The sequence below is a fragment of the Grus americana genome, chromosome 14 (genome assembly GCF_028858705.1).
Source record: "Grus americana isolate bGruAme1 chromosome 14, bGruAme1.mat, whole genome shotgun sequence".
NCBI classification, from domain to species: domain Eukaryota; kingdom Metazoa; phylum Chordata; class Aves; order Gruiformes; family Gruidae; genus Grus; species Grus americana.
In genome coordinates, this window is record NC_072865.1 from 2,198,764 (window position 1) to 2,214,837 (window position 16,074).

The 16,074-nt window shown below is 50.2% G+C and overlaps 1 protein-coding gene across 1 annotated transcript in view; it reads right to left on the reverse strand.

Moving 5' to 3' along the window:
• Positions 1-16,074, reverse strand: part of PDLIM4 (PDZ and LIM domain 4) — a 52,285-nt gene that overhangs the window by 26,043 nt on the left and 10,168 nt on the right. Inside the window, exons 2-3 of the mRNA XM_054841198.1 lie at positions 11,096-11,247; positions 1,133-1,217 (exon numbers count right to left, since the gene is read on the reverse strand). Of these exons, the coding sequence (XP_054697173.1) occupies positions 1,133-1,217; positions 11,096-11,247 (237 nt within the window). The remainder of the gene's footprint in view (positions 1-1,132; positions 1,218-11,095; positions 11,248-16,074) is intronic.

A 16,074-nucleotide genomic window follows, 5' to 3' on the forward strand; every position in this document is an offset into this window, starting at 1 on the left:
CCCTGGGATAACTTGCAGCATGTGCATCAGCTCCGCACCCATCTGAGGGGGAGCAAGACAGCGGGAGCTCCCCCCTGCCCCATCCCCTCCTGCTGATCTCCTCCTCGTTCCCCAGGTACCTCTGCAGCACGCGTCATGGGCCAGCACAACCCAAACCCAACAGTCAGGTAACTCAGAGGCAGAAAGGGAGGAGCGAGACACAGCTCCTCTTCCCTTTGAGGAGCCAAAGGAGAACAAGAGTCATCTTTGACCTCGCTAACGAGCTATTAGTCAAGAGATGGGTACGAAAGATGGAGATCTATTCGGCTCCATCCACCTCCCGGTAGCAGGCTGCTGCTGGAGACAGCGCTGCCCTCGCCTCTGCTCTCGGAGATCGTGGGGTGGGAAGGTGCAGGAAGGCAGGGCAGGATGCAGGCAGCGTGCTGGCAGAAGGGTCTAAGGGAAAGAGCTGAAGACAGAGGGAAGAGACACGCTACAAAACAGAGAGAAGGAAGAGAAAGGAGTGAGACAGAAAAAAAAGAGACTATTACCAAAAAAAAAAATCATCCACCACCACATGAAGTGAATCACCGCCACGGGATTAGGAGGGTGCGGTGGATTTTGGAAGCAGCCGAGACAGAGGCACGTCGGCCAAGGCAGGTGCAAACAGACCCCGGGCGTGCTGTGCTCCAGGAAGGGCAGGCATCGGGCAGCACCCTTCGCATGGCTCCCAATAGCTCCATCAAAAATAACGCTGACCACGAGCTTGGTCGTTGGCCTCAAGGGGGGTCTGGTGCTGGGTGCTGCACCCCCCCCACCCCTGGGCTGCCCAGCCTCCTCGTGCCACTGGCAAGCTGATCCAACAAAGCCTAACTTGGGCAGAGGGCAGCTACAGAGCGGGGTTTAAGCCAGATCAGCTCAGGGATCTGGTTCACCCCAGGAGCCTGGGCTTTACCAGCCCAAGGCAGGCACAGCAAGACCTGCAGGGAAAAGTCTAACAAACATGGTGTTTAAAACCACACACAGAAACTCCTTCACCTCTGGAAGGACTGCAGGCAGAGCAGAGGGCTTTCCAGATTCCAGACATGGATCTCGTCCCCTCAGAAAAGCGAGCTGGAAGACCAGCCTGCGTGCAGGGCTGCTGCTGCCGTACCTGCGGTTCTGGCTCTATGTTGATCCGGTACGCTTGAGCCTTGCCATCTTCCAGAACAGGGGGTGACCAGGTCTTCCCTTCAGCTCTGCAATGGGAAATTAAGTTATCTCAACTTAAATTGCCTTTTTTTTAAAAAAAAAAAACAACAAACCACAAACCAAAACCAAACAACGAACCAAACAAAAAAAACCCTCCAAACAACAAAAAAACAGACTTCTTAAAAACAAAAAACCAAAACCAAACCCCAAACCCAAATATATACACATACAGTATATAGGCCTGCCAGGGAATTAATATATATGTGTTTGTCTAGAAATATCCTCAGAAATAGTACAGTGGTAAGTAGAGAAGATGCCACTTCCACGCTATTAAAACCACGAAGCTCAAAATCTTTCTTGAACTGCAGGCTCCAACTTAGCGTGGAGTTTAAGATACAAACCTATTCCAGTTCAAGAAGTCAGTAGTTAGGCTCGTGGCGGTTCTTCTTTAGCGTACTCCTGGCCTTGCCCCTTCATTCTGGCCCTGAATCCTGAAATGTATTCTGATTATGTGTGTATATATATTTTTTCATTCCCTGGCAGGCCTATATGCTAGGACACAGCAGGAATTATATAAATGCCTTTCAGCTACAAGGCTTATGCAACCCTGTATGAACCATCCTGACCCTTTCAACACAGGTGCTGGATAGAAAAAGTCCTAAAAATACGGTTTCCATTCACAAATGCATCTTCAGCCCCGCCAAGCCAGAGCAGGCAGCAGATCGTCCACGTGCCTGGTCATTTCTTCCCCACAGCAGCACCTGGGGAAACGGTGGGATGCGACCTCCAGCGCAGCTGTCCTCTCCATCGCTCGGGGCAGGAGGGAGCAGCGGGATCCAGCAGGTACATAGACAGGCTCTCCTGGGTGCTAAGAGGTTGAGTTGGGAGATGGGAACTGCCTGAAGTACAAGATAAAGCTTTCAAATGCAAACTCTTCCGTTTATTGTCGCAAGCACCGAATGAAAATAGCTCTTGTTCTGACGGGCACAGATCACTCGCTGCAGCCAAGCGTCCTTCGCCGGACTCTGGCCCCTGCCACACACCACGTTCAGCTTTAGTTTAATTATCAGCAGAGTCCAAGTTTGAAAAAAAAAAAAAAAATAAGGTTTTAACCCAGGAATCCTTGAGGTGATTTTTTTTTCACCTTTGGTATTTTGCGTCTAAAGCAGTCAGCATACAAACCTACTTGTCCAAGTTCAGGGGCTGATCCAAAAACCTTTCACAAGCAAAGACTCCCACTGGCTTTAACACACTTTGGATCCATCCCCTGAGGATTTAAGCTTGTTTGGTTCCAAATCACTACTCACTACTTCCTTCATAGCTCTTTCAACAGGGAAAAACTTGCTCTTTGTCATAGCTAGATGTCTTATACCAATTAATTATTTTTACCATAATAATTGTAGTTTTTAGGCTGGGACCCTTCTTTTTAAGCTGGTCTTCCCAACTGGTTTTGGTGGGACAAAGGAAACCATCCTTCCCAGGAACAGCAGCATTCCTAGCAATCCCAACTCGCTCTTTGCCACAATCCAGCGCTGCATATATTGCTTCCACATTAAGAATTTCATCTGGAGGCCCAGAACAATGAAAACGCCTAATTACACTGGCAGAGACCATAATTACAATTTCCGTGCTTTTTTCCCCTACACCGACTCAGCCTGATGTGTGCTCGCGCTGCCGCCGAGAAGGGGCAGTTCCGACATCCCCCTTCGCTCAGCTCCGGAGCCCGCATGCCAAGCACAGCTTAAAGGATCCCTGGAGACTTCAACGTGCCAGTAAATAAGAACCGAGATTCAGAAAGTGATTCTGATTGCAGAAGATAAGAGCAATAGCAGTAAATTCACTCTGCGTGAAGCTACGGCATTCGGTCCCCAGTACTTTCTACTTGGGGCGTCCCAGTTCCCCATGCCCCTGACAAACAAAGATCATGCTGGCTGTACCAGAAAGCAGCTAAACTTGTGTTTTCCAAAAATCATTATAGGTGTCTTCACACTTAATGAAGGACGTGGCCAGACTTCGGTTTGCACGTAGAAAGCCCCTTCAGAGTCAGTGCTTTTAATGATTAAACTCGAGGCTTCACCATCAGTCCTTCAGAGCGACCAGAAGTTCTTGGTATAAGCAAGACAGCCTTGTACAGCTTCCAGCGATGGCCCGAGCAAAGCCAGGCTCGCCTCGGCCTCCACTTGTATTACTCTGAAATTAAGCTGATATGGCACAACTTAGGTTCTGTTTGGCACTTTAAAAGGCAAAGCAAAGGAGACCGGGAGAAACGCCGGGCTCACCAAAGAGAAATGCAAGTCGCGTGTTTGATGAGCACTTACACAAGGAGACTCCCCCTTTTCCACGGGAGCAGCAGAATAACGAGTAATCCAAAACAACGAAGAGGTGACTGCCCAAGAGCGAGATGCCATGGGCAGCTACTGCAGAACAGCTGATGCTCTGAGCTCACACCCCCGTCCCGGCTGCAGGAACACCCCCGTGCCCACGTCCCCAGCAGGACCAGCAGCAGAGGGGGTCCCCTGCAGCCCCCCCAAGGGCAGGGGAGCCGAGCAAACCCCAGAGCAGTGGGGAACAGAGGGTCAGCACGGCCACCCCAAGCCACCCTGGCAGCAGGTTCACGCTACCGACAGTCGGAGCTTTGTGTTTAGGCAACAGCAAAAACTAATCACAGCTTTCTAATGTAACGGGTGAGAAATCAGACCTCACGCTCAAATGTTCCGAGTCGTTTAATTTACAGCTCAAGGACAGGAAAAGTGTTTTCAGATGTGTTGTAGGGGATTAAAGTCAGCTATGTGGAAATCATTACTCTGCACTAACAACGCTCTACTCTGTTTCAATGGCTGCTAGGACAATCCTAAAAAAACAACTTGACCTAGGTTACTGCTAGGCCTTCAACACGGGGCCTCGCGGGAAACAGACCCATTAACAAGACATAACTAAAAAAATAAAGTTGCAGACACCTTTTATCCCACGATTTGTTTTCTAAAAGACTCAACGTCATTCTCAAAAGATTACTTGCATATGCTCACTTATTTTACCAAAGTGTTTTTTCACCTGGTAATGATCTGCAAGTCTTGCTCTCTACATTTGTAGAGCTGCTTTTAAGTTGCAAGAATTCCTGAGTCTTACTGAATTTCTAATTTCGCCATTCCCTTATAAACTAACATTTAGCACTTGGGAAAGCGCCAGGCTGTGCCTGGGATGCTGCTCCCTGCTATTGTGCAGCCACGCAGGTGTGCGCAGGCAACAGCTACTCAAACCTCCAGAACAACCCTATCGCTGCATTTCATCCCAATCCGTAGAGTCCCTTCTGGGGGGAGGAGTGACTTCCTGCCCATCTCCTGAAGCTCCCATGATGGCACATCACTATGGTCACGACTGGTTTTTGTCACCGATATGGGCATTAGGCATCAAGGAGCTGAACTGAATCTAGAAGCAGCTACAGCGGATGCTTCTGCTTCCCCAGGATTGTGGGTCTCGCTGTGATAACCATAAGGTGATGGATCCATCCCTGCAGCCTCATGTAGGGCTTTCACCTGCTCTGCAAGGTGGGCAAGACTTTGCACTGGCTGGTGAACAGGCACGGGAGCTGAGCTCAGCTGAGCACCCCGATGGACCCGGCTCATCCAGGGTATGTGAAGGAGAAGCTGCAGGATTTCTCCTCCTTCATTCCTCTCGGCTGAAACCATCACTGTGTATCCAGGCTCTGGAAAGCTGCCGGTTTTCCTCTCTATTAGTCCTCGAGGAGCTCCAGAGGGGAAGCTGTGATTCACTTTTTCAGTTGTGCTTTTACTGGAAACTTGAGAACATCATTGTCATCCTTCCCATCTTCCAGCAGCGTGCCTGCGCGGCTCACAGCAAACGGACCCCGAGAAAACCTCCACGAGCCGGGGGGAGGCGGGAGGGGGGACTCAGAAGAACATCAACTACGTGAGGTTCCAGGGACTTTTGGGGCTACATGTCCAGCAGACTCATTACTGGGCTTTCTCCCATAGAAACTTCCAGAGAAACTCCATCTCTGTACGGAGAGCAGGAAAGAACAGGAAATCTTCATACTCAAATTCTCCAAGCAGACTCAGCAGAACTGTGATGGTGCATCGGTCCGTGGTGGTTCTCTGCACGCTATGTGTCCTCGGGGAAGCGGGGTTCAGTTATCCATCCGGTGCAGATCGCGGTTGCAGGCCTGACTGCAGTTCTGCTCTTGGGCTGCTGCTTTCCTTGGTCACTCAGCCGCAAGCGAACGAGAACAAATCTGATCCGCATTGTGAGCGCAATGCTGCACGCCACCGACATCTGTAAAGGAATTTGGGTTTTCCCAGCCCACGCACGCTGGCTTGCTCTCCTTCTCAGCCCCTTGTCCTTGCTTTGCCATGGTTGCATGGAACAAAACAGCCCCCAGGCCCCCCAAGTTGGGCAGAGCTTTCCACAGCTGCTGTTTAAAAAGAAGAGTTACCATCTCTGAAATACCGTCCCTCCACGGGCAAGGGCCCCCCAGTGCCACTCCTGCAGATGGAGGGGGAAGAAACTGCTTCCAGGATTTATTGCAGACAGAAGGAACCAAACCTGAAGCTTTGAGGATTTATGCTTTGACACCACAGTCAGGAAACAAACACAACGCAACAACCCCGGGGTCCCTGGCTGTGCCCAGGGTCAGGCAGAAGCTGCCAGTCCTCCAGCACCCACCTGCCCCACACACAAACAGGCCCAGTGGTATTACCAAGAGGGCTGTAATTGGATTGGACTGGGAAGAACAGCATCAAATTATTATTTAAAAAAAAAAAAAATCTCAAAACACACATGAATTCCTCCCTGCACATCACAGGAACATGAACAGCTTAGTCTCAGGGTGGAGGAGCCAGAAAGCATCTTTCTTGCCTGATAAGGGATTTCTTCATTTGTGTAACTTAGAGACAACTTCACAGTCAGAAGAAAAGGAAAAGAACAAGTTTTACCATGTGATCATCCTTATCCACACATTTACAGTATTTAAAACTCCGAAATTCTTGGCTGCCAGTCAAATGCATACGTTTTGTGGCTAAATACCAAGATCTCCATACCACGTTTCCGTGAGCGATAATTCCTGGGGCTGCTTAACACCCAGGATCTTCTCTCACCAGCTGCCCCACACCTGCTCCTACTCGCAGGTACCAGCAAGGCAGGCGAAGCAGACCCCGTGCTGCCTTGGATTGGGATACAACAGCTGGGAAGACGACGCTGGAGCAGGCTGCCTGATTTATCATCAGGGCATCCTGAACCACCCTGCTAAATCTTCATCGGCTCCATCACAGCCTCCCCCCTGCAGCCCAGGTACCAGGCGCTGCTCCAGCCTTACTAAGCCCACTTGAACTCCTGGCCTTGCATTTCAGAGCCATTAACCACGACCTGAACACCCACCCCTTGTTACAGGGATGCCTAGGTGATTCCTCACACGTTTCATCGGTACCCACGTGAGCATCGGTTACATAAACGGACTCCTTTCGTGAGCTGATAAGGATTTTCCTCCGCTCCATTTCTGAACGGAAAGGTACTGCGCTTTCCTGAATATCTCTGGGCAAAACGTGACCTGATGAAGCTGGGGACAAAATACCCATTAACTTCGGGGGGGGAATGACAGGATCTGGCCAAGAAAGGCATTAGAAAGTGGGGGTGCGAAGAAGGAAGGAGAACCATCCCCTGAGTGCTTAAAGTCCTTGATCAAAGGACATAGTAGAGATTTTAAAAAAATAAGTAGATATTAGTACAGCCTGAGAGCAGGGGCAGCCCCACAGATGCTGACGCTGGGCTGCAGGGGCCACGGGAGAGCCACCGCCCCCAACACACTTGAAAAGCTGCAACATCCCCTTCCCGGCAGTTTTCCCAATGTGGGCTTGGGGCCAGCTCCTCCAGGAAGGATGCAGCACAAGCCTTCATGCTCCCAGCTGGCAGATGACAAAAGCTTCAGAAAAAGCTTTTGGGCTCGCCTTCCCCCTCTGGCACAGACGGGCAGGTCTGGACAATGCTGCCAAGGACTTCCCAGCAGCTTGCGTCACCAGGAACAGCATCCATGATGCCACAAGGTCTCCTGTCCAGCGCCCAAGGTCCTTTGGGCGCTCAACCCTCTGTTCTCAAGTGATGGCTCCAGCAAAGCACAGCTCCAACACAATATTATGGCTGCTTTATTTGAGACATCACTCAATTTGAAGTAACAAGTCTTCCTCTAATAGCCAGGGCTGCAGCATAACCATGAGAGACGTTAACATTCAAAGGAGCTGGGAGGGATTTTTTTTAAAGGAGACAAGAAAATAAGCAAGAACAGGGCAAGCTGCACTGCCGAGCTGGCTACGTCTGGGCCCTAGGCTTGTTGTGTGTGCTTGCCTGGACACTGATTCTCTTCCAAGATAAGAAAGGGTTGATTGCAAGAAATAATATTGCTTTTAATGCACAAGAACTTGTTCACATGAACACACATCACTACAGAGAATCCAGATGCGATTTATCAAGCCTGTGTTGCTGGATCCTTTCTTACTGTTAGGAAAAAAAAATAAAAATATCAGCTTTTCCATCCGAGGTGACAACTGTCTGGAGACAGAAGGCCCAGGCTCTGCCAGCTTCTCACCATGACTGTGGCCAAGGGTTGCATCACAACAGAAATCCCACTGGCTTCAGCTGTTCCCTCCCAAGTACGGGGGAGATACTGCCTGCACCGCATGGGAAAGGTTTACACTCTGATTGTTTATTCTGCCCACAAACGGTCAGTCTTCCTGGCTCTTTACTTGTTTCCCCACCGGTTTATCATTAAGACATTTGGATACACAGGATAATCGGTACCTCCTCCCATCAAATTCAATGGGCTCTCTGCATCCCCAACACCTCCAAAACCTGGACGGGCCACATCGGTCTCAGGACACGCCATCAGACTGCAGAGTAACTCATCCTTCTTGTCTTCCCCCCATTTTGACTTTTCTACTGAGCTTTCTAGTCAAAGGGCATTTACTCACCCCAGCTTGAAAACAAAACCCATCTTGTTCTGTATCTCGTCAGCCCATAATGTCAAGGGGTCCTGGAGAAAGGGCACGGGATGGAAGAAGCCCAGAGGGCACCAGAGGACCGGGAGCCCTTTGGTGCCAGGCTGGCTGCCCAGCGCCCTGCCCTCCCTCAGCACACACGCCTGGCGAGAGGGAACCTCCTTTGGCAACACAGAATTAACATCAAATTTCATACACCTTCAGTAAAGACATACAACAAACAAGCTCGTTATTTCAAATCTATTGCAGACACACTTTTTTTAAAAAAACATTTCCTTGTGTTGATTTGCAAACTATATTCTGTTGAAGGGCACTGCTCAGAGAGCATCCTTCTGCCCAAGGGAGAAGGTACCAACCCACACCGCTGCACGTGAGGCTTTCCTGGAGCTCAGCCTCATGGTGGAGCGCAGGGCAGCGACCCGCAGCCGTTACAAACGGCAGTCGCTGGACACGCACACAAACCAACAAAATCCCCCCCGTCACTGCCCCAGGACGCGCTTCCCTCGCTAGCACCAGGTCGCCCCAATGCTCAGGAGGCAGTGCCGGGGCAGGGACGCGCTCACACCGAGGAGGTAGCGCTGGACGCGCTGCCAGCGATGACTAACGGCTGGGCAGAGTCGTCTGCATCCAACAGGTCACTCAGGAAACAGGAGAGAGATCCAAGAGACATGTCACCAAGCACTCACTTTGGGCCAAACTAAAAATAGACCTAATAAAGCGTCACTGGAGCTGCTTTTCTTACTGTACAAAAAATAAACTCTTCAGTTTTTCCTATCAAGAGGAAGGCCACTGCCGTGGGCTCCTCTGGGCACGGCCGAGGCGTGTTTCCTCTCGGAGGAGCCACCTAACTGACCCAACAGTGCGATCTCCTCCCTGAGGAGCCACTCCACACTGAATAGCTCCTCACCATCACCAGCTCCTGTCTGTTCCTGTCTTGCAGAAGCCTGAGCATTTATTTTTGCCTAAGATATGAGAACCTTGAAAATCTGCATTTATGAAGGCTCTAAGACCTGACAAAACCACTGCAATCCTCTTGCCTACCTTCTTGCCTAGCAAAGCCCAGGCCACCTCACCCACGAGCCCTGCACCACTGCAAGGCTGCTGGCCATCACCAGCAACATCTGCTACAGAGAATCCACCGCCCCTCTGGGCACACCACGAGGTCTCACAGTTAAAACTATCCACCTTGGTAGGTGCAGCTGGGCAAACCCAACCCCCTGCTGCCAGAAGTCTCCTGCACAGCAGCTTCCAGACCACTGTGAGGTTGTTAATGAACATTTCTGTACCTTGGGCAAGCTGAACAGACAGATCATCCTTAACCCCACCAAGGCACATACAAACACTGCTGTGAGACCTCTGTCTGCTCCTCTCACGATGGAGTGGAGCTGTACCAGTGTGACACAACCTGTGTCCCTGCAAGAAGTCACCTCTTAGGAGAAGAGATGCGCTTTGATGGAGATACCGCTAACACCACGTACACCGACACAGCAGCTAGCACCACCAGTGTGGTCATAGCTATGGCCAACAAGACTCAGGCACCACTTCCTGACCACGAGGACACCAGCAGAAAGCTGCGCATATACCGCGTGCCTCCCACGGAATAGGAGGATTTGAGGATCCAATCTCAGCCAACAAACAGACGCCAATCGATACCGGTGGCTAAAATGAGGTGTAAAAGTGGGAGTTCAGCCCATAGATTCACACAATAGAAACCCTCATACACGAGAATAAAATGCTGCCACGCTGCAGGTGAAAGTTGTTTTCAGCAAAACTTTGTTCTAACTCCTGACAAAGTTGTTCTGTTGCCAAACCACCTCAGCAGCTGGTAGCTCACCAAAACCTTGCGTCACTACACAAGGATTTCCACCTCTTCCAAAGAGAGCTCCAGCAGCCTGCGCACAGCCAGGAAGGGAACCCTTGTCCTGCCCTGGGGACAGCCCCCGTTCAGGGCAGAAGACCACCCAGTCTCCCCAAAACTGCTCCGAATGAAAAGCAAAACGACGGTCCTCCTTGGCTATGGGAAATTCTACCTGCGTGAAGGGTTTTCTTGGTTTTCCTTTTTAATTTCTTTCCTAATGCTGAAGCCACACCATCCCTATGGCACGGGCTGAGCTCGGGGACTCTGCTTCGGCCGAGCGGCTCAGACATCACTGTCTGATGAACCACACGGAACCAACGAGGCTTTGCTCCATTTCCGGCAGCGCTCCTTCTCCGTTGCCCACGCGTCCAGTCAGAAACCTCTTGTTTTCCAAGAGCAGTATAAACAGTAAATGATAGCTCTTTATAGCAGGAAATGCCTTTTTAATCTGAAGGGGAAAGTTGTATAAACTTATTTAAATCTATTAGAGATAACATAAGTCATTTGTGAGCCTTATAAGGAGCACTCATTTTGACTGGATAATTTGTGATTTCTATTAGGACCCTTTAGCCACAGAACAAATTCCAATGGAAAGCAAAAAAACCCCAAGCATTCATTTTGCTTTGAAGTATTCTAAAAAAGTGTAGTTAGCAGAATCTTCTAATGTATATTCATTGAACAGATGTTTGGGAAAGCGGCAGGTGGATGTTAATGAAGTGGGAGGCTTTGCCCAAAGGCGATTTCGGTCCCTGTGCTACTCGAGTCAATAAAACCTCCGTTAGTTTGAAGGATCCGACCCAGCTCAGAGTCTGCACGAGCCTTGCAAGGTGCAAGCAAGAGCCCAGGCTTACATAAATGAACTGGACCCACTTACTGTATCAGTGATCTTTTAAAACCAATTTTGTCTCTGTTTTTAAAAATGCAGAACAATTACATGGACCACAGGGACGCACCAAGAACCGAACCTAAGGGCACGTCTGCTCCGGGGCCAGATGTGAGCCTTCTGCAAGAAGGGCCAAGCAAAGCAAAGCTGACACAAGAGCACATCAAACTGAAGAGGACCTACCTGTTCACGGAGAGCAACAGCTGGTCCATGCATGCTTTGATCTTGTTTTGTGCTTCTAGGTGCGTCATGTTCTCCGTGCTCTCTCCGTTAATTGCCAGAATAACATCTCCTGGGCACAGGTTTGCCATGGCTGCTTTACTGCCAGGGTTAATCTAGGAAGGGGGAAATAACAGGGTTACTAAAAAGAATGTTCGGTTTTAAAAAAGTCCAGTTTCTTGGAACGAGCAGCAGATAAAGGGAGTAGTTATTTCCGGAGAAGACACATGTGTTTGCCTACACCAACGGCATCTACCAGAGGCTGGGTGTCAGAGCCAGGGCTCTCGGGTCAGCCCCAGTTCTCCGAGGGCCGTACTCTACAACAATGCTCTCCTAAATAAGTTTTCTGTCAACCCCCGTCAGTGCGTGACCAGGTCCTCTCTTCAGATTTGTCTCTTGCTTAAAATAACACAATACCCTCTTTCAAGAGACATGCTTTACACTCCTTTGGCTTGCAAGCCTTAAATCATGCTGTGAGAGTCAGTCCCCGAGGAGCACATGTCACCCTCCTCTTTGGCTAACTACGTAATTAGAAGATGAGCGCAGTCGCCCTAATTGCTTCCTGCAGAGAGGTTACATTTGACATCAGTTTTTCCTGACCGTCATTCAAATGACTTGTTTCTCTCTAGCCCTGCATGGAATATCACGCAGCTCGTTAAGTCTCCACAACTCTTTCCTTCTGGTTTTGTAGGAATGCCAGAACCTTATAAAGCTCGTAACTTCTTTCCTGAGGAACTAATGACAGGTCCAGGTACTGTTTGTGGTCAGCCATAAGACCAATCCTGCAGCCCATAAAAAGAGTTTGTCGAGAAATTACCATTTCATTTACATCAGCCCAAATGTGGTTTTAATTTTTGCAATAATGTAAAATGATGCAAGGCATAGGCAGGACAGGTAAATGTGCCTGTTTAAACTCTTAATAGCTATGTGCTTGCCCTCCAATTTCCTCTTCAGTCATTCAAAGCATCTGCTAACACTCCGCTAACCAACCACATGGTTTATCAAGTGAGAAAGTACAGCGAGTCTGACTTTTGGCTATTCATATTTCACTGCAGTTAGAGTGCGATGGTGCTTTGATTCTGTTTAGTCTTGATTTGCATGGGTATAATCCCCTGTTTCAGGTGATGGGCCTCTGCTTCATCACACCCTGCTCGAAAGATCCAGGAAACAGGATCACTGCTCTATCCTCCATCTCCCCTCGGACGTAGGTTACGTCGGCGCACGGTGGCAACCAGACACTAGCAGAACAGGCAAGGTTTTTCAGACAGTTTGAGACCAAACGCCCAGCCATCTGCTCCATGGTGCCCTCAAGCCCCCCGAAAACTGCAGGTGCCTCCCCGTTTTCATCTTGATCTGTTTTTTCCGGTTCTATTTGCCTGGGAAGTTTGAAGAGGGTTTGGCCTTAACCCCAGAGCCCTTTGTGGATCGCACTGGGGCTGCTCACAGGACGGAGGGCAGTAGACCAGCTGGCATAGCACGGACCTGCTGCACCGCTCCCTGCGTGACTACAGCCACCAATACCGCTGAAACGTGAACCTGAAGGTGTCTGAGGAGCTCCAAGCCACTTTTTACATTTAAGTAGAACCGGCAGCCTGAATTAAGGCTTTTGTTGTGTTGTCAGAGTAAATCAGCATTTGCCATTTGCTCTTCAATAGTTTCAGCCGGGCTATTTTGCTCTGAAAAACCTGCCCAGCCTCCTTCTCCCCTGTTCCCGGGCTCCCCTGTGACTCAGCTCAGAGCAAACAACAGGAGGTGTTTCTGAACACAGCACACATTAGCTGTAAAGCTCTGACACAGGACACGTTTATTTTTTTTCCCCCGCATGCATTCGTCCTGTTGTTTTTTTGAACCCGTGTCAGAAGACGTGGCACTCGCAGAGCATCAAGCTCCTTCCACAGCCATAGAAGCTGCCAGACCCACCAGAAAGTCAACCAGAAGCTCAACCAGCACCTCCAAGGAAGCATCTCCATGCGCTTGCCTGTTATTTGCTTCCCTTGGTGTCCACCCCGCAGCTTGGGCTGCCAGCAGGCTTTTGGACTAACAGACCTTCAGTTTGACCCAGGACAGCTGTATTTTCTTCTTGTCTGTTCAACACCGTCTAGAGGCACTGATTTTAACCAGATTGTAGCTTCCTTGGAGAATAAGCTGTTCATAAATGGGACTCTTAGCTGTTTCCTATTTTTAGATTCTGGTTTATTTCAAATTATTTTGGCAGTATCTCCATATTAGCATTTTATGCTAGCCGTGGAGATGACTGAGGGTGTGAAATGGAGCTGCACTCCAAGAACTCATTAGTTTGAGATACAGCATCGGTGTCATAGCAGCTTGGGAATCAGTACTGTAATGTCTGTCAGGTCCAAAGTTTGTATTTCAGTGAATAACGTTTAAAATACTTCAAACCAAGTTCTCCTACCTCACAGCTGCGCAAAGCCATTGACACCAGACACGCCACAGAGCGCCCTACGAGCCTGGTTATGGGTCAGGGCTGCGTCTGAGTCCTCGTGCAAGGGTCCTACCTGCTTCGCTCCGTACGGATCCACCCAGACAACCTACTGCAAAACCAGGATCTCCATAAGGACAAGGATGTAATTTTAAACATAATAATTTCTGTAATAGAGTCTACACTTGGAGCGACACGTCCGGGAAAGGTGGCCCTCTCTTGTCACGTGGGAATGAACAAATGCACGAGGAAGGAGCAGGAGGAGCTGGGTGGCTTGTTCAGGCAGCACCCACGCCCAGCAGCAATCGAATCAGCCCCGAATGCTCCTTAACCAGCCGCTTTTCTCTACAAAGGCCAGCTACTGCCCAGGGAGCTGCTGAGCACCTACTGCTATAAACAAGGACAGGGATTTTTGTTCAAGTGATAAACCTTGTTTGGTGTATTAGCCCGTTCTCCAGGGCTACAGCCCTAAGCGATCTAACCACACCTGTGTGTACTGCCCACGGGCGCAAGGTCTCTCCAGGGAGCAACACTAAAGCCCAGCCCAACAGAGAGGTTTTGGGATGGAGCTTTTACCAGAGGCACTCGCTCATGCCTCCTCCAGAACGGCCTCGGGTCTGCCGGGAGCGGTAACCACAGCGTGCGTGATGTGAACCAAGCGTGCATGGATTCGAGAGTAACTGGATATGTTATGAAGTTAAAAACACTGTACAGAAAACCTGCACTGAGTTACTGAAGGTTTCTGTTCTTGAAGGGGTCCTCCAAAGAAACTGAGGTTCGAGAATAGGATAGGCTTAAGAAACACAGTGACAGGATTTCGGGGGTTTTTTAAGTTTTCCATCAGTGCTAAGAACAAACTGTGAGTGAATCCAGACTAAGACAAGATCGATGGATATGTAACTCGGGTGGCATAAGCGGTCTCCCCAGGACAGGCTGTGCCCCCCCACCACACACTGCCTTTCTACGGGCAATGCCGTGTACCCTAAAGTGGAACCCCAACTCGCACGCCGGGGCCGAACACGGGCTCCGTCCCACGGCTCCTGCTGCGTGTGCCATGCCTCGTCTTGCCCACGCTGGGTGCCTGCCAGGATTTGGGCTGTTTGTCTACTTTTCCTCCAGCGAAGAGCTCACAAAGGGCAATTACGCAGTAGCAAGGAGCCAGCGCGGTCCCTCACACCCTGCTAACGCCCGGGGCTGCGGGGCCCCACGCGGGTGCCGGTATTTCAGGGCTGGAGCAAGGTGCTGGTAGAGAATCACACGGGTGGACGGGGTGGTCTGAGCCCTCGGGCTGTTGGCAGCTTTCGGGGTCTCCCTCCCTGCAACACACCCAGCTCCCACAGAGCTCTGTTTGTGCCGCGGGGTGACAGCAGCCTCCACGCACATTCGGAGCAGTCAAGTGTATGGCACTGAGAGCCAAACCCACAGCAAACACCGCAGGCTTAAAGAAACGTAAATATTTTTATTAAAGTTCCCCTAAAGGTTTTTCTTTTTCAGCTAGACAAGAATCCTGCCTCATTTAGAGGCTCTGAGCTCCCAAAGCCACAGCTTTATACACCAACGAAGCAGCACTGACGTGAACTCCCGGCCACCAGTTAACTTACGCTGCTGGGTATTGCTGCCCTGCACTTGAAGATACTTTCCCACCAACGTAAATCAAAGCCAACTGATGGACACTTGGGGTGAAGCCGCGCAAGACAGCCTAGTCACCTCCAACAGCTTGCCCACAAGAGGGGAGAGGACCTTCTCTCTGCACCTTCCCGCTGCCGGGTACCATCCAGCCCCTTCCCTTGTGCCAGCCCTGGTGCTCAGCAGGTTTTTAAGCACAGCCTGGGATGCAATCCAGCAGAGCTGAACGGCTTTCTGAGAGTGAATCAAAGCAACTCAGAGTAACGGGTCCAGCATCATCCAGGACCAAGGGAGGGATGGAGCTGGCTGGTGGTGAGCTCCCCATGAGATGATTAAGCAGATCCCACACAGCGCTATATGTGGAATACCCACTACCCATCACCTAATCACCGCTGCATCTTCAGCAGGAAGAAACTGAGCATGACATCCATGCCGGGCCAGTCAGTGCGCTGGGGGTGTCACTGGCACTTGTGTTTTCACAGCTCCTTTTATACCCATGGAAGCACATTTGTGTGTACCCTGCCCGAGGCGACCGTGCACGCACAGCACAGCATCTGTTCGGGGAATGCAGCGTAAACGCGTGTCATTTTTAGTGCTCTCCCAAAATTAAATAAGGCCAAGAAAGAGCAATGTTCTACATTTAACCCCTCCACAAAAACAAGCAGCTGCTTCTTTGTTTCTCTCCAAAAAATGCAGATGCTTAAGAATATTTATAAACAGAAAATACTAGAAGAAACCAACCCCATGCACAGCGAACCCTATGGTAACAGCAGGGCACACGGAGGTTCGCAGAGCGCGTGCCCCAGTAAGTAGCTCCAGGCTGTCTAGAGCCCAGGGAGCAGCCGCCCTGCACAGCGTGCCTCCCGCAGGAATTCAC